This window comes from Pelobates fuscus, chromosome 5 (genome assembly GCF_036172605.1).
Source record: "Pelobates fuscus isolate aPelFus1 chromosome 5, aPelFus1.pri, whole genome shotgun sequence".
NCBI lineage: Eukaryota > Metazoa > Chordata > Amphibia > Anura > Pelobatidae > Pelobates > Pelobates fuscus.
In genome coordinates this window covers 271,905,316-271,927,633 of record NC_086321.1, presented here as the reverse complement: position 1 = coordinate 271,927,633, position 22,318 = coordinate 271,905,316, and the positions used below count along the sequence as shown (strand labels likewise).

The following is a 22,318-nucleotide window of genomic DNA, read 5'->3' as shown; positions in this document are numbered from 1 at the left end:
TAATAATAAATAAATAATTAAACTATATCTTCAAAGTGTTGTTTTGGAGACCGTATGACAATTGATTTCCTATTGATGAAGTAAAGTATAAAACCTTTTTTCTTTTCAGGCCTTTCGATGCAGGGTGTTCCAGGAGGTGCCCTGGGCCCACTTGCGCTCACCACTTCTGCCATCACTGGACGTATGGTTGGCATAACTGCAATGCCAGGACACTCTGTTTTGTTGGTCAGCAACCTAAACCCCGATGTAAGCTGCTTTCTTGGTATAAATGTATAAGTTGCTATAACTCTGTATAATTACGTTTTCTAGGGTCTAGGGGCAGTTGCAGAGTACCTTGACTGCAATGCTATGAAGAAATAAAGCATTAGTCTTTATAATTAGACATAATCCACTTCTAGGGTGTTGGACATAACCGGTTTCAAACTTTTCACTCTCCCAGCAAATACTGTATAAAATGGGTTCTCGCGGCCTGCTGGATCCACTATACTGTTAAAAGGCTGCAGTTGAATTTGGCTCGACAGGCCGTTGCCTTTTTTTGCAGCTCTGGCCTTTAAAGGGTCGCTATAACTGGCAAGCTGTATGCATTTTTTTCAAAGACCATAGCAGGTGCCATTTGCTTGTGTAAGGTGGTAAATATTGTATAGTGCCCCATACTTCACAGTGGAAGAATTGTTTTTGAGGGATTTTACTGCTCATATTTTGAACTACTCTGTAAATAGTGGGAGACTTACGAAGTGGTTGATCCTATAATCTAATAAATCCCCAAGACTTCATTACTTTTCCAGTGTCTGGTGCTTTAAAATAGATTACCCAGTTAAAAGCTATTTTTGAAGTTCAGTGGACTGAATTTTGTTATTTTGATGTACTGGTATATATGTGTCTGTATGTGTGTTTTTTGTGTAGATGTACATCATTCTTCATCAGTTTTTTATTTTTTTTATTTTAATCTTTGTTATAAGCAAATTGATAGAGAGCACATGTAAAAAGAAAAAAAAACATCTGGCATACATACTTAAAGAAATAAAAATAAATGGCTTTCTTCACTAAGAAGATGGTCCTTTAATGTCTTTCAGTTGTTGCCAGTCTGTATTTGGTCCTACCATACTTATATGTTTATCTCCCACAGGTTATCTTACCTCATGGTCTCTTTATCTTGTTTGGTAAGTTACTGAATTTTTACATTTACTCCTTTAATTGTGGTGTAACTTGTATATATACCTTCCAACAGTGGAGGCCTGTCCATAGGGGCACTTGGGGCAGCGTCCCACTAGGTTTTATGTCAGGACAAAAATTATTTGCAGTATGTTAGAAACTCTAAACTTCCTTTTCTGTTGAGGCAGGTGGTAAGCCAAAAAAAGATATGGGCACTGGTCTGTCTGTCATTATTAGTTTTAATAACTCCTACTGCACATAGCCACCATCTTCTTTAAAGTGCTCAATCATATTCTATAGAGACCCGAGACACTCATGTTGTGAAGCTTAAATCTGCAGGACTATGACTATGACTGTGACTCTGAGAACTGATATGATTCTGTTTTAATCTGTAATATTTGCTGCTTCTGTTAACCATATCAGCTACTGCATATTAATTATATTGCTGGCTGCAAAAGTAATAAGGAGTCTATCAGTATCCTGCTGCTTTAACACTGTACACTATGTGCTGAGAGCTAATTGTGAGTTAGTAGTAGCTGATATGGTTGGCGTCGCGTCTATCAGTATATTGATGCTTTAACCATGTGCACACTGGTGCTGAGAGCTAATGCAGTCGCTGACATGTTTCATAACAGCAGCAATATATAATAGAAAGCTAAAGGTACTATAGCAGGAGCACTACTGAAGTTGAGATCATAAGAGGGAGAGCTAAGAAAGGGCTAAGAAAATAGAGAGAGCTAACGCATTTTACAGACGAGTACTTTGTTGGGGTTCTCTTTTTTTTTTTTTTTTTCAGCTCTGTGTAATAAATCACAGTGATCCTGGCTGTGTGAGATAGTTATGAGAATCCTTTTATTGCTCCCAGCTCTGTATGTTATTCTCTGTATCTTACTCAGTTCTGCCTGTTGTATGGGTATCTCTGTAGTCTATCCAGCTCTGTGTATTGTAAAGGTATCTTTGTGTTGTGCCCTGTACTGTGTATTATATCTCTATATTTCCTCATCTATATGTGTTGTATGGTTATATCTGTCTAATGATACCTCCTCCCTTCGTCCTGTCTTGGTTGGAGTCCCCCAAAGCTCTGTTCTTGGTCCTCTTCTATTTTCTCTTTATACTGCCTCTCTTGGCAAAGTCATTACCTAATTTGGATTCCACTACCACCTCTACGCTGATGACACTCAGATATATCTCTCCTCCCCGGACCTCTCCCCTGCCGTCCTGCAATGTGTCACTGCTTGCCTTTCTTCCATCTCTGACTGGATGTCCTCCCGCTTTCTGAAACTAAATCTCTCAAAAACTGAGCTCCTTGTCTTTCGTCCTCCTAATACTGATCCTCTTCTTTCGCTCTCCCTTCAAGTTAGTGGTATCCACATCAGTCAATCCTTGCAAGCACGCTGTCTTGGTGTCATACTTGATTTTGGCCTCAACTTTGAGCCTCACATCCAGCATGCTACCAAATCCTGTAGATTCCATCTTAAAAACATAGCCCGCATCCACCCCTTTCTTATGCAAGATGCTTCTAAGCAACTTGTCCATGCTCTAGTAGTTTCCCGCATGAATTATTGTAACCCTCTACTAATTGGTCTTCCCAAAAACCATATGCCCCACTACAGTCTGTAATGAATGCTGCCGCCAAACAGATTTTCCTCTCTAGTCGGTCCTCTAACACCTCACCCATCTGTCAATCCTTACATTGACTTCCTGTATCCTATAGGAATCAATTCAAAGTACTAACCAATACCTATAAAGCACTGAACAATTCTAGCCCCTCTTATATCTCTTCACAGATACTAAATGCACAATTGTAACATTCATCATGAATGCACCATTTTCAAAACATTCATTTTATAGCAGCTACACACACACATAGAATGTCAAGATAAAGACGGTGCAGATAAAAATGACACTGAGAAAATTTCACCTAATTTGAGCCTCGTTTTAAGATTTTCAAACAATCACGATCTTTTACAAAACTTTTCAAATTATATTTCTCCAAAAATTCATGTAGACTTTAATGCTGACTTCTGTAGACAAATAATTTGGAAGTTTTTTTGCCCAGATCATGATTATCAAAGTATCCCATTCACTATATGGCCGAAAATTATATCCAGATTCCTATTCCTTACGTTACTTGCCGTTGCAAATGATGTGGAGTCTAACCCTGGACCGCCAGCTAATTCTAGTCCTAATCTCCCCACTAAAAAATGGCCTCTCTTTTGTGCACTGCAATATCCGTAGCTTGCTCCCTAAACTGGATGTACTATAAGCCTGTTGTTTTACAAACCAAAAATCATTGTGCTTTCGAAATCGAGGTTAACGGCTAAAACAAACTTTGGCCAGTGTTTGTGACTTAGTGGTTACTAGACTGGATTTACCCCATTTGCAATACCTTGGGTTGTCTACTATTGCAAATGGTATGTCCTCATGGGAATAATTCTCATTCCTAGGCTACCATATGGTCTCAAAGGCAACATAACCAATCTGGCGAATTTCAATGTGAAAAAAATGAAAAATGTAACGTGCTATATTTGACCCTGTAACTTCCCAAAACACCATAAAACCTGTACATAGGGGGGATCTGTTTTACATGTGAGACTTTGCTGAATACAAATATGAGTATTTTATTGCAGTAAAAGCTAACAGTATTGTGTCATTCACAGTTAAAATGTCATGCAGTACTAAAAATATTTTTTTTTCTTAATTTCTCAATTTTTAAAATATTTTATTCATGTTGAATTAGGTTGCTAAATATTTTATGTTAAATGAAAGCCCTATTTCTCCTGAATAAAATGATATACAATAAGTGTGGGTGCACTTAATATGAATTACGGTTGAACAGACATATCAAATTCAAAATCATATCAAATTAGTCAAATTCCAAGTTTTGTTTACATTTTATTTTGATCAAAACGTGTACATTTGGCTCAGTCCTTAAGGGGTTAAGTAATCTCAAGAACATACCATGGCACAGACTAGGTCTAATACCAGATCTAGATGCTGCAATTGCATTTTTTCAGATCTTGCGTGTTTGGAATTTGCATGCCCCTCTGAGTAAAGTGTGACTAAAAGGGACACACATGCCCTGGGTTTCAGCTGACCTCATTCAAATGTACCAGTTTCCAGATTCACTGTGGTCAAAGTTAAAGTGTACTGGCTCCATGAACGATCACTGTACTTACAGACAAATGCGAAATGCATGCACAAACTAAACAAAAATGGCAAAGGCCCAATATTTCAGTGACAATTTGAACAACAACCTATCAAACCCAAGAAACATCTGGAAAAACCATAAATAACATACAAACCTCCACAATCCACTCCCAACCCTCCACTGTCAAAATGGACAACCAAACACTGCAACACCCCCTAGATGTAGCAAATGCCTTTAATAATTATTTTGTTGGATGTGCTACCACCCTGGTTGCTAAGATATCAAATTACACTCATTTTCAGACTGCAAATAAAGATCAGGCCCTGACAAATCTTCAAACTCCTCATACAGAGAAACTCAATTTCAGACCTGTGCCTGTTAGTATCGTTAATAAACATCTTAATAATTTAAAAATGGAAAACCAGTGTGGACCAGATCAAATCCCAGCAATGTTGCTGAAGCTCAGTGCGCCAGCAATTGCTAAACCTGTCACTATCCTTATCAATGAATCCCTGGTGTCAGGATACATACCCAAACTGTGGAAGACTGCAAAAGTTGTACCTATCCATAAAAGTGGTGACAATAATTTGGTATCTAACGATCGCCCGATATCATTGCTCCCTGTATTGTCAAAAATCTTAGAAAAGATACTATGTGAATATTATCAACGATCAAATTATCTGACCCCTGATCAATCAGGCTTTCATTCAAATCACTCAACTTCGACTGCCCTCTTAAAAGTTTGCAATGACATCCAAATTGGCATGGAACAAGGATACTTAAAGGACAACTCCAGTGTCAGGAAAACAATCCGTTTTTCTGGCACTGCAGGTTCCCTCTCCCTCCCACCCCCCAATCCCCTGTTGCTGAAGGGGTGAAAATCCCTTCAGTCACTTACCTGAGGCAGCGACGATGTCCCTCGTCGCTGTCTCCTCCACCACGCCGCTCCTCCTACTGACTCCGTCGGCCGGTGGGCGAGACTGATCCTGCCCACCGTCCGGGGAGACATAATGCACATGTGCGGCAATGCCGCGCATGCGCATTAGCGCTCCCCATAGGAAAGCATTGAAAAAGATTTTCAATGCTTTCCTATGGGGAAATGAGCGACGCTGGAGCTCCTCACACAGCGTGAGGACGTCCAGCGACGCTCTAGCAAAGGAAATCTTTGCTATAAATCAGGAAGTTCCCTCTAGTGGCTGTCTACTAGACAGCCACTAGAGGTGGAGTTAACCCTGCAAGGTAATTATTGCAGTTTATAAAAAACTGCAATAATTACACTTGCAGGGTTAAGAGTAGTGGGAGTTGGCACCCAGACCACGCCAATGGGCAGAAGTGGTCTGGGTGCCTGTAGTGTCCCTTTAACTGGAGCCGGTTTCCTTGATTTTGCCAAGGCCTTTGACACAGTAGACCATGGCATTCTTTTGCAAAAACCCTAAAACTTAGACATTGATGATCGTCCACAAACCTGGTTTTGATCGTATGTTTCAGACCGATTGCAATATGTGGCCATTTCTGACAGCGCTTCCCTCTCTCTAAAGGTCATGTATGGTGTTCCCCAAGGCTCCATACTCAGCCCCCAGATTATAAATAATCTGCCTAACATCTGCAAATCCTCAACTGTACAAATGTATGCAGACGACACTGTAATCTACGCTACTAAAAACACAAGCTACCGCAGCTTGAGGCTGTGCTCCAAAACCATTTCACAGAGGTAGAAAAGTGGATAACTGATAACAAACTCTTCATAAACACTGACAAAACTCTTACAATGATCTTGGAACTGTACCTAAATTGCGTAAGCTACAAAACCAACAATTGTGTATCAGAACAAATTCAAATAGCACACTGACAGCAGTCTGCTCTTTTAAATACCTAGGTATGTTGCTAGACCCCAATCTATCCTTTGGCCTTCACATTGAAAAAAAATATTTTCAAAACTTTACCCAAAACTAGGTGCCCTGTACAGAAACAAATCCTGCCTAAGCCCTACAGTAAGGAAACAGTGCAACAAATGCTATTGCCGGTCATTGATTATGGGGATGTAGTGTATGCACCCGCATCCCAAACCCACCTTAATATACAAGTTGTTCTGCTGCTTTGTACTAGAATGTAATTACTTTACCCACCATTATGACACGTTAAAAGAGCTAAACTCTGTCGCTGGAATCCCGACGCACTCTTCACCATTCCAGCCTTGTGCATAAGAGCATTTCTGGGAAGCTCCCACCCTACCTGAGTAGAATGTTCTCCCCGGCTGTTCCCACCTCCTATAACCTCCGATCCAGTACTAGCACGATATTTAGCATACCACAATATAAAAATTAAGTGGCTCGATCCTCATTTTCCTAAAGAGCACCGCAATTGTGGAATAACCTCAGGGACACAGTCAAATCTTCATTCAATCTAAAATCTTTTAAGAGATCTATGGCAATATACCTGAGCACAGAATGCACCTGTCATCCTGTTATTTATTAAATTTAGTGTGTGTATGTGTATGTATATATATATATATATATATATATATATGTGTGTGTGTGTGTGTTTATATATATATATATATTGTATATTTGTAATATTGTATCCTATTGTAACAATGCAATGTTTTGTGGACCCAGGACATACTTGAAAACGAGAGGAATCTCAATGTATTATTCCTGGTAAAATATTTTCTAAATAAATACATTTGAGAAGCTTATTCAAAACTATTAAATCAGGGCCTTTATAATAAGAACATGCATGCTTTTTTGTGCATTTGTCATTGACTACTTTTAGAATATTCTTCCATTTAGCTAGATACTTATACTTGACGAAGCAGAGAATTGAAGCAACTTTTAGAACACAATGCAAGTGAATGGACCTTCACGGTGTCCTACTGTGTCTCCTATAAAGACAACTTGTGGTGATTTGTGAAATAAACTGGGTTCTTTTACTCTTATTCTCTTATTTGTTTATTTTTTAGGGGTATATGGAGATGTCCACCGTGTGAAGATACTGTTTAACAAAAAGGAGAATGCACTGGTGCAGATGGCAGATGCAACTCAAGCACAACTTGGTAGGTAAACCATCCTATTTAAATTGATTTGGGTTTATTAAAACTCTTTCTTAAACTCCCATCTTCCTATAAATTGAGGATATATTTTCACAACAATAGAGATTCATTCAATCTTACTGTATTGTGCACTAGCATTGTAGCTTTTAAAGGTATACTATAGTCACCAGAACAACTTCAGCTTAATGTAGTTGTTCTGGTGAGTATAGTCAGTCGCTGCAGGCTATTTCCTGTAATTAATGCCTTTTCAGAGAAACACTCTTTCAGAGAAAAAGTTCTGTTTACATTGCTCCCTAGGACTCCTCCAATGGCAGTCACTCAGACAGCCACTGGAGATGGTTCCTGGGTCAGTGCTGCACAATGCTCTTGTCACGACTACCATATGACCCAACACACAAAACTATGATAACACAAACCACGTATACCGGGCCTTAGAATGGCTGGACTTAACGTAAAAGAGAATGGTCAAAATATCAAGCTGAGTTTGGGGATAAAGAATGGAACAATACGAATATACTAGCCGAAGTAGGGAAAGTCAAAACTTAAGCTAAAGTCAAATACCAGAAAGTATTACCAAGACCGCTCTCTGACCACCAACAAGTGGAAACCACGACAGGGCATTGAGAAAAGGCATTACAGGGTTTAAATATGCCTCTTGGTGCTGTGATTGGTCAGTACATGGCCTTTGACCCCAAAACGGCGCCATCTTTAATGTGGGCCGTTCATCAGTAAGAACAGGACCACAGTGGCTGGCGTCATTTAGAACGCTGCACCAGCCAGGACCGTCTTTTGGGACGATCGAATGGCACTCCGCCGCGATCCAGGCGACTTTAACTCTCCCTTTTTGGCGCAACCGCCCAGCTCATGTGCGGCCGCGCCGATCAGGGACTTACTTTTGTCTGAAGTATCGGTATGAACGCAATGATCAGGCGTGGTCACGTTGATACGAACCCCCTGCTCCGTGACAGCTCTGCATGGAGATGCTGAACTTTCCCCACAGAAATGCATTGATTCAATGCATCTTTATGGGGAGATGCGGATTGGCGAGCACAGTGTTTGGCCCCTTCAATACTTTTCCTAGCAGCAGACCCGCGCAGCGCTGGAATAAAGGTAAGTTTCTACCTTTTTTAATGGGGGCAGTTAGTTGTTTTATTAACACTATAGGGTCAGGAATACACATTTGTGTTCCTGATCCTATAGTGTTCCATTAATATGTGTTGATGAAAACGGACGATGCCACTGGATAGTTGAACCATATTCACCTAAATAAAAATGACCATGAATTAACACGTGTTCCCTATCTATTTATTAAAATGTGTTTGGTCTAAATTGTTTCCTTTTTAGCCATGAGTCACTTAAATGGACAAAGACTTCATGGAAGGGTACTGCGAATTACCCTCTCCAAGCATCAGGCTGTCCAGCTTCCCCGAGAGGGTCATGAAGACCAAGGTCTAACCAAGGATTATACGAATAGCCCACTGCATCGCTTCAAGAAACCTGGATCAAAGAACTTCCAGAATATCTTCCCACCTTCAGCAACTTTGCATCTGTCAAATATTCCGTATGTATTAGAATTAAACACAAAGCCCTTATGGAGTCTTTTCATGAACTTTAAGATTTATGGTTAACTAATATGTATGAAAGTAAAACAGTATGCTATGATAAAATCCCTTTTTCGTTTTGGTTCTTCCTGTGGGAATGCTGTGCATATTCCTTTACTCCTATACAGCAGGACTTTCTGACAGTTATAGAATACTTCCCTCCAAGGTGAATTTAAACTGTAATGGACATGTAATACTAATTGTAAGCTGTAGCAACACTAGCAAGCATTTTATGCCAGTGCTTCCTAACAAAAAATTGGGTCCACATGCACATTTTTTTTTTTTTATTTTTGTTTTTGTGGTTCGTAATTTTTTGGCAAAGGCACGTCATATTCATCCAGTGCATGATAACTGCCCATATTACTATTTTCACCAGTGTAATAAATGTGTGCAGAATGTGTGTTCTGCATGTATATAGGATGTAGGTAATGTACACAATATCATTAGAGTGCTATCTTCTAAACAGCTTAAAGATGAAAATGTTCTTAATTTTTTTTAACTATTTAGTAGATAGCTCTCTAATTAGGTGCCCTTATGTCGGTTTGCTATTTTAAGTCCACATTAGGAGCTATCTACTAAACACAACTGCTACCTAATTTGGTACCCTTAATTATGGAAATCCAATGTAATGATACCAAATTAGGGATCTATCTACTAAACTGAAAGGTCAAACTTAAGAGCAAAAAAACCCCACTTTTCTCAGTTTTGTGGTTTCAGTAGCTTAGTAGATAAGTCCCTAATTTTCTATCCTTATGAAAACTAATTAATTTGAAAAATCTCATTTGCTTCCATATTTGTTAATTTTAGGTTTGCAAAAAAAATTGATTTTGAACAAAAGGAATAGCTTATGGCTATTCATTTTTACTTGGTTTTCTCATTAATTGAAAGTTGTCCATGCAGCAAGTATTGTGAAAATATTGCATATATTGTATCATCATTTTGATTTTCCTTTGACTAAACACATTGGAATAAACAGTCCCAGCATGTCCTGAGTATGCTCTGTAAACTAGGAAAGTAATTTCAATGTTTTGTCTTTGACACAGGCCTTCAGTTACTGATGATGATCTAAAGAGACTATTTGCTAGCACTGGTTGTTCGGTCAAGGCCTTCAAATTCTTCCAGTAAGTGTTTCTGTACTCTGTTTAAAAACATTACCTTGTATACTGATATGCGAAGTACTGTCACATTTCAAATTTATTTATAAAGCTAGAACCTTTATGGAAAACTCAGAAAGCCATAGCATTGAGTTTAAATGCCAACACAATACACACTTGTTACATAAACACTGCACTAGGAAAGTAGAGGTTGCTAATATAGTTTCTGTGCATTTTAAAGGGTTATAGTCACCAGAACAACTGCTTATTGTATTTGTTCTGGTGAGGAGAATACTTGGCTTCAGGCTTTTTTCCAGTAAACACTGTCTTTTCAGAGAAAATGCAGTGTTTACATTACAGCCTAGTGATAACTCCACTGGCCACTCCTCAGATGGCTACTCGAGGTGCTTCCTGGGACAGTGCTGCACAGTGTGCAGTACTGCCATTCAGTGTCTCCACCCTCTGCATGCAGACACTGAATTTTCCTCATAGAGATGCATTGATTCAATGTATCTCTATGATGAGATGCTGATTGGCCAGTACAATATTTGACTTGCCTGCCCCTGATCTGCCTCCTTGACAGTCCTATGGGAACGCATTGTGATTGGCTCAGTACACCACTACTGATGATGTCAGCAAGCAGGTCAGGGACAGAGGCAGCCGTTGCAGACTTGAATCTAAGTAAGATTTTACTATATTTAGGGAGGCAAGAGGGGGCCAGGAAGGCTAGATTGTGGTTTTAACACTATAGGGTCAGGAATACATGTTTGTGTTCCTGACTCTCTATAGTGTTCCTTTAAGGTCTGTGAAAGACAGTAAAAGTAAGGATGTATTTTTGGTGTACATATATATTCCACCATATTTTTTTTTATATAGTGTTTGCCAATGTATTTTTATATGCAAACTGTTTTTATTATAGACTTTTTATTTTTTAACAAAATCCTGTTTTTCTTTTTGTAGAAAAGATCGAAAGATGGCATTAATCCAGCTTGGATCTGTGGAAGAAGCTATTCTGGCTTTAATTGAACTGCACAACCATGACTTGGGAGAGAACCACCATCTGCGCGTTTCTTTCTCCAAATCCATGATATGAGTTGCAATTCCTCATCCCCAACCTATCCTTACTTAACACTCTTCCCTTTAAAGACTGGACCAAGGTTTCAGCAAAAATCCTCAGACAGAGACTGAAGATGCTACGAGACCAACTTATTTGAGAAGACTGAACTCCTCATGTCAACACACACATAAGTACTGACAAAGCAAAGCAGAAATCACCAAGACTTGAAATAATGAAACGGTCTGCTTGCTGTCAGTAAGACGAACATTTTGCGTTTTTATGGAAAATCTCCGGAACAACACTTCCTATTTTATTATAATTCTTATTTTTGCCATTCCTCACTCCTCTATGTCCTTTTGATTTTTGTTCCATATTAGCCTTACACAACATAATTTTGACAATCATCTAAGTGTTGAATATGCTAATTTAGAGTGTTGGGAAATTTTCTGATTACTCTGGTTTGTTTTGGTTTTATTTTTTGTTGGTTTTATTTTTATTTTTTTGCCTCCTCCATATTGAGTCCATCATAATGATGGGGCTGTGTACCAAATATATTTGCTGAAAAATTATTTGGTGCCTGCACTTGCAAAAATACAATTTAGATAAGCATTGAAACTTTCTCTTTCAGATCTATATTTTTCCTTCAATTATTTGTTTCTGTCTATGGTAAACATTTGCTGTAGGTAATCCATAGATTTTTTTAAAATTTATTTATTTAAGGCAATTTTTTTTTTTTTTTTTTTTTTTTTTTTAACAGTGGCTTGTTAGCATATTGTTGAGAATGTACTATTTCACATATGCCCAGAGTTAGGATTTTGTGCCTAAAAATGTTTTAGGCAAAAAAAAAAGTAAAATATATTCAGTAATACCAACATGGTATAACTGCATGCATGATTTTTGATGCAGTGTAGTGTAGCTAATCAAATTTAAGTGCCGTCAGCCCATTTAAGTGTGTTGTGTAACACTAGGACTTTGGAACAAAATGCAAAGGTTCACGGTTAAAAATAAAAAAAATAATAATAAAAATGAAAAAAACATGAACTGTTTCTTTGCTGAAAAAGAAGTTTACAGTCTTAAGAAAACTATTCAGGTCTATCATTTGGTTTGACAGATTTTTAATAATTATTTTTGGTAATATTGAGAAAAAAAACAAAGACTTGAACCTCAAGGGTTTTTTGTACCACTATAATAACTAAAATACTTACATCAGATTTACTGTGTACTTACTTAATTTACTTATTATGTGCCTTATTGTGTGCTTATAATGAAACCATAGTTTAGATTATTCTTGATGTATCTTTTGAAAATTGTATTGTGGGCTTGGTGAGAGATTTTTTTTTTTCCCTTGGTTCTGATTTTTTTTCTGTAGTTTAAATGTTTTGTGTGTAATTTTTTTTATCTTATTATTTTTTATTTTTATTTTTTTTTTGTCTAAAACTAAAATCTGCAATCCATTTATTTGTTTGATCTGCAAAGAACCAGAGAGGGTTATTGAAAGGAGCGTTGCTTATATTATGTTGGTTGATCGTTCCACTGTAGCCACACAGTACATAGAGAAATTAGTAAATGCAATTGTGGGTTCAAATTTGCTGCTGCATTGTCATAAACTTAGGGGTATTTTTTTTTTTTTTTTTTGTCCTTTATTTTTCTTGTACCTTTTCATGGTATCCCACGGACTATGTAAATACCAAAACCCTAAATATTATCTGAGGCTGGCAACCCAGCATGTACACTGCTTATCGAATGTAAATGTTGAATATGTCAAAGAGCCTTTTTGACCGGAAAGTGATTTGTTGCGAGCAAATGTCAAATGCTGGAATTTGTAGAAAAACTACTATAACCCTCAATCTCTTAATGCATCTGCTGACTTAACACTTCCACTCAGGACATATTATAACTTTTTGTTTTTTTTCTTGATGTATGCAGTGCAAAATGTGTGCTAAAGAAAGAAAACAGACAAAATATATCCTTTTGAATGTCATTTATCGGCAATGAATGTTAGCCTTTGTTTTTGGCAAGAAAGATATATTGGTAAAGGTTTAAAAAAAAAACATATACGTAGATTTGTGAGTTTTGGTCTTAGCTGGTCTAAGTACAATACGTAAAAGTCATCAAAATCCGGCTGTTGATTTTCTTTTCATTTCATTACATAAATCACTAAATGTAGTTGTTTCAGAATACCACTGAGTGTCGAAAAAAAATGTTTTCCTAGCGTGAAAGAAAATGAGTATAAGAAAAAAGTATAACCGACTAATATTTGTTTTATTGAACCAATTAAGGTTGGTTTTTAGAAATTAGAATACTCATTTTAAATCCATCTTGAAGGAATATTTCAGATTATGTAAAGGAAAGAATCTTCAAAAAATGTATTATGTAAACGTTTAATCTGTAGAAGAAGGTGTCTGGCTGTATTTAAGGTTTGTAATTATGTCTAACAAAATATCAATTAAACATTTTTTTTGTTTGGGTAGAAAATGTGTCCATTTAAATTTAAATGTATTTTTTTTTTAAATAAATGTTTATGTAAGTGTTAACATCTCAATTAAGACTAATTTTGTACTAAACCTTTTATCTATTCTCTCCCATGGTTGTTCATTGTTGGTACCGTTTTGGTAGCCATAGAACTAAGGTTATTATTATTTCACAATTAGCCAGTTGCAATAAAAAAATAAATCGGTGCTGGGAAATATTTATTTACATTTAATAGGTTTTAAGAAATCTCATCGTAGTATGTCTGCCATGGCCATCATAACTTGATGTCACTTTAAAGACTTTTTGATTTACAGAAACTTCACCAATATATATATATATATATATATATATATATATATATACAATTTTTAATTTTTTTTATTAATGTGTAGATGTAAAGTTATTCAGCTATACATTAATTTGTCTTTCTTGGTGTATACTGTTGTGATGTCTGCTCCAAGATGCTCCCTCTCTAATTGGCACAGCTCCATCCTGCAATTCTATATGTACACACATACGAAAAGTTGTGGGATGCGGACTGCATACAATTTTGGGGTGAGGTGGGGCATTTCATTTGCATCAACACCATGGACTCCAGGATGTATGAATAAACACAATCTAGGTATGTTTATATTTAAATTATACAATTGCTGGTTATTTCTCCAGCACAGTTTTTAGTTTACATACATCTACACCTACTCAAAAAGAAACGTGAATGTTTAGATTACAAACATCTACACATACATACCCGAAAGTGAACTTGTAATACACATGATTTGTGAATGAAAGATTCATTCCAATTTGAAATCTATTTCACTGAATAATTTTTTATTTTTTTCCCCCAATCTTGGATTGGTGATACGATATCTGTAAATCTTTTTCAGTCTGTTAATCTGTTGATTGTTAATAGTTACATTAATTTTGATTTTAAAGTCTAGCATTGGGAATTTTGTATTTTGGTTATCCATTATACTTGTCCAGATATTTGTTTTATGCCCATTTAACGCTGCTTTGAAATTATTTATATTTTGTGTCTTTTCTTATTCAAAGTAAGAAGTAGTATATTGTAGTTTTGTTCTGAGTGGCAAATGTTTTTGAAACTTCCTGGTGCTGATTTGATTAGTCTTCCTTGTGAATCATAAATCATTGGGATGTGCATATAATTTTGTCCCCAAGTACAATATTCCCATTTAACTAGATTTTATTTTTCCAATATGTATTCATGCAATAGTTGGAGACTATATTAAGTTTTATTATGTTTGGAAAAAGATAATTTTAAGGAGAAAATATAGAAAAGGAAATGCCAGAAGATCATTTCAAGCACATTTATTCCTTTTATTATTAAATATAACTGCTGTCTGTTTTAATTACAGATTCAAACATTTTCATAATGAACTCCTTTCAAGTAAAATCTACAGTTCATTTTCTGTTTTACATGTTAAATTGATCCCCTATAAAACTGCAGTAAAGGATCAGTCAAAATATACTTTTTTGTTTTAACCTCTTTACATGTACGATTTGGAGTAGTAATGGTATATTTGGTTTGGGGTTTTTGGGTTTTTGTGGACTGCTGAACACAATACAAATATTTGCAGTGGGAACACCAACAACCAACGATTTACTAATATTTCCCATGAAACAGAATTGGGTAATACATGAGTACTAAGCCGTTAATCACATGTTAAGATTGGTTTGAGATGGAAAAGGGCCAAATGGAACCTAATCTTAAAAAAACAAACAAAAACAAAAAACACTTTTCCATTTTGAATGTACCGTTAACCCCTTGAAGCTCTGCATGAGTTTGTTTAATATAAATACTGCATGCTGTAATGCCTAGAATAGTCTAGTTTGTGTGCTTAATGGTTGCATAGGTAAGCATGTTTATATGCATTCAGTACATTAATGTTGAGATCTGTAACTTGTGATATTCGTACAAGAACAGTACTCCTTTCTATTTATGTTGTGCTACATTTGTGTGAGTGTATATGTGTGTGTGTATATAGATATATGTATATATTCACACACAGTCTATTTGTTGTTCTGTAGTGTGTTATATGTAGTATGCTGCATTAAACCATTTAAACCTAGGGAGCTGTATTTTGGATTTGATTTCAGAATTTTGTTTGTCATTTAGTTACCGAAAAAAATTCTGATATGCTGTGATTTCTTTTAAATAACTTAAATAAGGGTTTTGTTTGTTTTTACTATTCATTTTCTGTATATAAAATATTAGCAGCTTTTTATTTTATCGTGGCAAAATTGTGATCTTTTGTTTTAACCTTTGGCTTGCGCTGAATTAGCGATTGACCTTGTGGATCTTAAGTGACCTGGAAGATTCGAGGGACTAGATGGCGACATCGCCTGTATCAGAAATCCCTTGTAGCCCAAGGAGCAGGAGTGGGGTAACAAATGCAGTGTAGGTCAGATCATGTGCACAGACATATTTCCTTTCTCTTTTTTTTTTTTATTATTATTCTGGAAAGTGAATAGGCTTTGTTTAAATTTTAGGCATGATCCTGCTGGATTAGACAAGGAAAGGTTAAAGGTTCTTAACATGTATAGCTTGGAGGAAAGACGAGACAGGGGGGATATGATAGAAACATTTAAATACATAAAGGCAATCAACACAGTAAAGGAGGAGACTATATTTAAAAGAAGAAAAACTACCACAACAAGAGGACATAGTCTTAAATTAGAGGGACAAAGGTTTAAAAATAATATCAAGAAGTATTACTTTCCTGAGAGGGTAGTGGATGCATGGAATAGCCTTCCAGCTGTAGTGGTAGAGGTTAACACAGTGAGGGAGTTTAAGCATGCGTGGGATAGGCATAAGGCTATCCTAACTATAAGATAAGGACATCCATTAATAAAAGTATTTAGAAAATTGGACACACTAGATGGGCTGAATGGTTCTTATCTGCCGTCACATTCTATGTTTCGAAGTGCTCTCAGACTATTGTTAGTGTCCAAAGTTCAGATCTACATTACCCAATCCACTAAAATATATGATTACAATGCAATATATGAAAACATACTCCTTTTTAGTCCCATGCCGCACAGGTCTCATCGAGATCGCTGCTCCGCCTGGCAGAGATCATCCGTGACGATGATATCCGATAGTCTAGTCCTTTCCCATAGGCCCATGGTGCCACACTGCATCAATCGGCATCACCTCCTAGACATGCATTATCTCAATGCATCTCTATGTGGAACATTAGGCGACAAATGTAAACACTGACTTTTCTCAGAAAAATCAGTGTTTACAATTGAGATTGCAGTCTTTTTGCACCACAACCCTTACATTTAAGGAACACTCTAATGTTAAAAATACCAGCATGTATTTCTAATGCTAGTGTGATATATAATAGCTATTTAGCTTATTGCTCACCTAGAAGTAAGAAAAAAAAAAAATTGGATTTCCATACTTTATTTCCCCCGGCATGTCGGTCTCACCGCAGCTGCAATGCCTCTGACTGAGCTCGTTAATACGGATTATCTCAGCAAATAAAATACTTTCCCATAGGAAAGCATTGGGGGTTAGTGTGCATGTGCAGCTATAGAAGCCCTGCGGCAATCCGCTTCGACTCAATGTATCTCCATAACGCGTGTTCAGGAGACGCCAAACATTGGTCATCCAGGAAGTCTCTCTAGTGGCTATGCAGGTGACAGCCACTAGAGGTGGTGCTAGGCAGCGATAAAAACACTGCCTTTTCTCAGAAAAAGGCAGTGTTTATACTGATGTGTCTACTATATCCTAGAATAGCTGGATTTTCTTTTTAAATAAACAAATCTTCACAAGGTACAGGCCATGGTCAGAATGCTATACAATGGTGCATAGACTATTTCTGATGACCGTTACTTAAAATCATTAAAACAATTTTCATTCTTCAAATGCTGGTGTATTGATTATTCACATTATTACCAGCTTCATACGTGTATTTGAATGTATACATTGGTGTAACTAATTCATTGCTGTCAATATACAGCAAAAGTGTAGTCCGTTGTATTTGATTTAGTGGTACTAACAGAATGCGTTCCTTATCATAATACTGTGTAAGAAATAATTAAATGCAAGCTAAACCCATTTTTGGAATATACAGATTACTAAAAAGTATGGATGTTGTTTCCCTAAATATGCTAGGCCTGTTGCTTGAAATCTGCCTTACCCCATATTAAAAAGGGAAAATAAAGCTCAATTTTTTTTTTTCTTTATAATTTTTTATTTTTTTTTATAATTTTTATAGAATGTTCCATAAAGCAGAATGTATACAGGACCAAAGTTTATGTGCCTTCAATTTTTAAATTTTTAATTCCTGTCTGTTTTTTCTGTACAACCTATTCACAATTTCAATCTAGTTTGCAAGAATTGTGCATTGATTTTGCTGAAAAATCACTGTTTTACTGCCCATAATTGTTTAGGAATTTCGAAAAGGTTAAAATTAATTTTCTGTAATGCAATACAGATGTTGTTTGTCTACTTGATTGACCACTGCAATATAGCCATTACTATAGTCATATATCAGATTATATTGCTAGATTAATTAGTACACCGTTTTTAAGGCAACATTACTAAAAAAAAATTGTGTCGTTCTGTTGTAAATTTGTAGAAATAGATGGGATTTGAATAATCTACTCTTTTGGGTACTGCTCTTTTTAAGTATTGGTAAGAAGGCTACAATTGATTGGTCAATAATTTTTAAATACATTCTATATATTAACAATTTGTTTATATGCGTGTCTTCTAGTCTGGTTCTAAGCCCACAGTAGCACAACGTCTGACCAATCACATTCCTGTACTGTAACTAGAATGTCACCTCATTGCTCTGACCAAAGATGTCTGTCCTGGTTTTATTGAGATATTCATAATGGCTGTAAACACATTTTTATGTTAAATAATGCAAAAGTGGCCTTTCTCTGTACATCTATTTTCACATTTTTGTTTGTGCAAGCTCATCAGTTAAAAAATAAAATAAATGTGAGCAAATCTGTTGAATCTATAATCTTACATAGTTTGATGTGCAATTTCAGTACTGTATTTGACTTTTTTACAGGCCACTGGATTACTCTACACTGTATGCAGTCTATTCAAAAGTTACCTGTATTTTGTTTGTTTTTCCTGGGCGTTTGACATTATCAAGATTGTTCATCTGACGTAAGAAAATGCTGTAAATATTTGTAACAACATATATATATATATTTTTCTTTTCGTTTAAACCAGGCGGAAAAAAAGAGGTGGTTTTGGGAACAATTTAAAGTATAAAATGCTTTTATATAGAAAAAAAAAAAAAATCACTTGTCTTGTATATTTTGATAAAGCAACAGTACCAGCTTTTATTTGTGTCAATGCAGGGTGGGTTGGCAGCAAAAAAGTTCCATGTATGTTCAGTTGACATATTAAATGAAAAGTGAAGATGAATATTAAAGTAAACATATTTTCTAACTGCGTAGTGCATGGTTGATTTAGACTTATGTATAATATATTCAATTTTTTAGTTTCTGTATTTACTGAATACTACTTGATTATCTATACTTACTCTTTTTCCTAACAACTCTAGTTGTTTGTAGCATGCCTTTTAATAAATGTCATTACATCTGTACTCTCTTAAAATTTTCTGCGTTCTTGTCTGCTACTTTGAGTTTCCCCTTGTATTTATATGTACATCTAATGTCTTTTTCTATTTAACTGATCATTTCTTTTCACATATGTGGGTAAAAAAAGTATCTCAATTATGTTTAAAAACAAAACAAAAAATCAAACCCCTTAATTGCATATTCTAAATTTAAAGTAACACTCCAACATAAACAAAATAAATAAATTAAGCACGGTTTTAACATTTGCAGTATTCATTTAACCCTCTGATGCTCCCTCCGTACAACAAAAAATATATGTAAAGCTTACTCACAGTTTTTTCTAGCTCCACCTCCTGGAGACTGTAAGTGACAACAGTCTCGTTTTCCCTTAAGGACAAATTTGGCATACGGATGGCAATTTCAAATGTGCAAATCAAAGGCCAATAAAAATCTCTCATAGGGAAGCATCAGACTAATGTTCCCGATCATTCAAGCGGAGTGAACAAAGAAATTCATAATAGTACAAATTTCTCTTAAATGTATGCATTAGGACAAGGGGGTTGTGCAGTTAAACCCTAACCAACTACAGTAAACTGGAGTCTCCTATTAAGTAGTCATTTTGCAAACTTTTTTTTTTTTTTAAATAAAATCACCATGAAAAAATAATAGAATGTTGCTGCTGATTCAACTACTATTTAAACTTTGGTATTTTTAGAAATAAGCCCCTAAGTGACTTACTAAATAACTTGAAAGTTCTGCAAAAATCAATAATTAAAAATAAAACAAATATGAGCCAACACGAACATTGGAGTTTTAAATGGTTATATATATTTTTTATTTTATTGAAGGATGTCTTCTATACTTGATATTCAGCTTTTCATCATTTGTAAATATGCCCGCAGCAAGCTCTTACTTACCTTCCCAGCAGCTCCCTTCAGCTACCCTGTCTAAATCTCGCGGCCATGGCAGCGCTCTGACGGCCGCGGGACTCGCGATATTTACACAGGGGAGCTGAAGGGAGCTGCTGGGAAGGTAAGTAACAGCTTGCTGCGTGCCCTCCAGGACCACCGGGCTTGTAATGGGCCCGGCGGTCCTGGTATGTATTATCGGCAATATCGGTATCTCTATTGGCCGATACCGATATTGCCGAAAATACCGAATACCGATCCCTATTTAGTATACATGAACAATTTTGTGGAAATGGTAATATAAGCTAGGCAGAAAAGAGAAACAGGGCAAGTCATACATGTGTAGTTATTAGTCGCAGTTTAGGCTGAATATAGACTGGTTGAGAATCGCTATGTGAGTACAAGAGTGATCGGTTATGTGAACATGTAGAGCAGGCTTAATAGTACAGGCTAGGCTAACATTAGGAACATTGAGTAGTAGTGGTGCCACTGGTACTTATCATAATGGGAAACACTTTGTGGTAGGAGACCCTGCATAGTATACCAGGGAGATGGATACAGGTAATAGAGGGTCCCCGCCATGTAGCATCTAGCCAATGCCACGAGTATGCTTCAATAGGCACTTCACCTGCCGATCTGTCATGCTGTCATCCCTCGTCCACAGAGTCCCATGAGAACAGCCAGGTGGCAGGCAGATGAGCAATTGAGGGTCTGCTGGATCCGGGGATTGCATCTCTCTGAGCTGAAGCTATATGTGGGGTAGGCTTCCCACACCGAGGGGGCTTCTGTCTCCATGCCACATGAACGCGGACTTTGGGACATCCTGGTACTCAGTGGGGCTTAAGGTGGCAAGGTGAACGCACCTCCAGGAGGGTCTCCGACCCATGGCAGGATTGGTAGGTCTCTGCTCAGTTTTTATGCTCTGTGGTAGCAGAGTTAGCTTGGGAGGGAGGTGTGCGTTGTATGCGCTTCCAGAATGCCTCACAAATCAGGTCAAAATGGGCCTCGATGTTCTCCCTCCAGGACAGTCTGATGTTGTGGAGGTTGTGGCGTGGCAGCCATCTTGGACTCGTCGGGCGGCAAGAGATTTCTCCACTGCAGGTGAGTAGATTTCCCCAATGGGAACTGGGATAACCCCCGCCGGTCGAAAGGGGGGGTAGTAGGGCAACAGGAGGGTTGTCACTCCGCGCGGACCCTGTGTTGGGAGATCAGCCGCCTCCCCTGGTCACCAGGCTGCCTTCCTCTCTAGGCCTCATGTGTAAGGTGTGGTATATCTCCTCAGATTGATGTGGACCTGTTATCCACGGGCCCCACACAATTCAGCAGGTATCTACCGTCATACGGGTCTGCAAATATATCGCTTTTGGGCAATAAAAGCCAAAGTTTAATTCAGCTGTGCAGGAGCTCTCATGAAACACGTCTGTACAGCTTGACTGTCAGGCCCCGCCCCCATATCTGAAATATTTTGGATTCCTAGTGTTTTCCATTTAAGATTCAGATCTCAGTTATGTCCATATGAAAATATTTCAATGGGGACTTCATAAGAATTTATCATTTAGCGAAAGCTTCTTCTTTAACCCCTTAAGGACCAAACTTCTAAAATAAAAGGGAATCATGACATGTCACACATGTCATGTGTCCTTAAGGGGTTAATTTAATCAAAGTGGTTTTCATATCTTTCATTATTGGATTTGATATAAACGTAATGTTGAGTACTGGAAGATTAGACCAAAATTCTTTGATATATCGCAGAAACCCATATCTTTGTTTCAAAGTAAAACCAATCTGAGTATTTTGTTTTCAAATTTAAACAGAGAGTTAAATAATTTGGCATAGTTGCTTTGTGTAAATGGTATATGTTGGGATATGTTACCCCGCCTTCTTTTTTTACGCTTAATTAAAATATTATTGGCTATTCTTGGATGTTTTCCAGTCTATATATAATCTTTAAATAATGCAGCAAATTTGTCCAATAATTTAACATTTACTCTGAGAGGAATAGTTCTAAACAAGTAGACAATTTTAGGAAGTAAATAAGCATTATCTAAATTTATTCTGCCTAACCTGTTTTACTGTCATAATAAAACCATTAATGTGATTAGAAGTAGGCATGTGCATGGGGAAAAATATTCGGCTCTGATCGGCATTCCAAAATTCGGGACATCATCAATTCGGGACTTCGGCAATTCGGAACTTCGGCAACATTTCGGGACTTTTGTTGCAGCCACTTGGTAGATAACTTCCTAATTCCCACGGTATTAGG

General features: G+C 36.9%; 1 protein-coding gene across 4 annotated transcripts in view; it reads left to right on the top strand.

The window, feature by feature from the left end:
- Positions 1-13,638, top strand: part of PTBP3 (polypyrimidine tract binding protein 3) — a 258,869-nt gene extending 245,231 nt beyond the window's left edge. For all 4 annotated transcript variants that reach the window (XM_063455301.1, XM_063455302.1, XM_063455300.1 and 1 more), the window contains 6 exons: positions 110-246; positions 1,127-1,160; positions 7,263-7,355; positions 8,697-8,913; positions 9,997-10,074; positions 11,008-13,638. In XM_063455301.1, coding sequence (XP_063311371.1) covers positions 110-246; positions 1,127-1,160; positions 7,263-7,355; positions 8,697-8,913; positions 9,997-10,074; positions 11,008-11,140 — 692 coding nt within the window. In that variant the 3' untranslated portion in view covers positions 11,141-13,638. The remainder of the gene's footprint in view (positions 1-109; positions 247-1,126; positions 1,161-7,262; positions 7,356-8,696; positions 8,914-9,996; positions 10,075-11,007) is intronic.
- Positions 13,639-22,318: the final 8,680 nt, after the last annotated feature.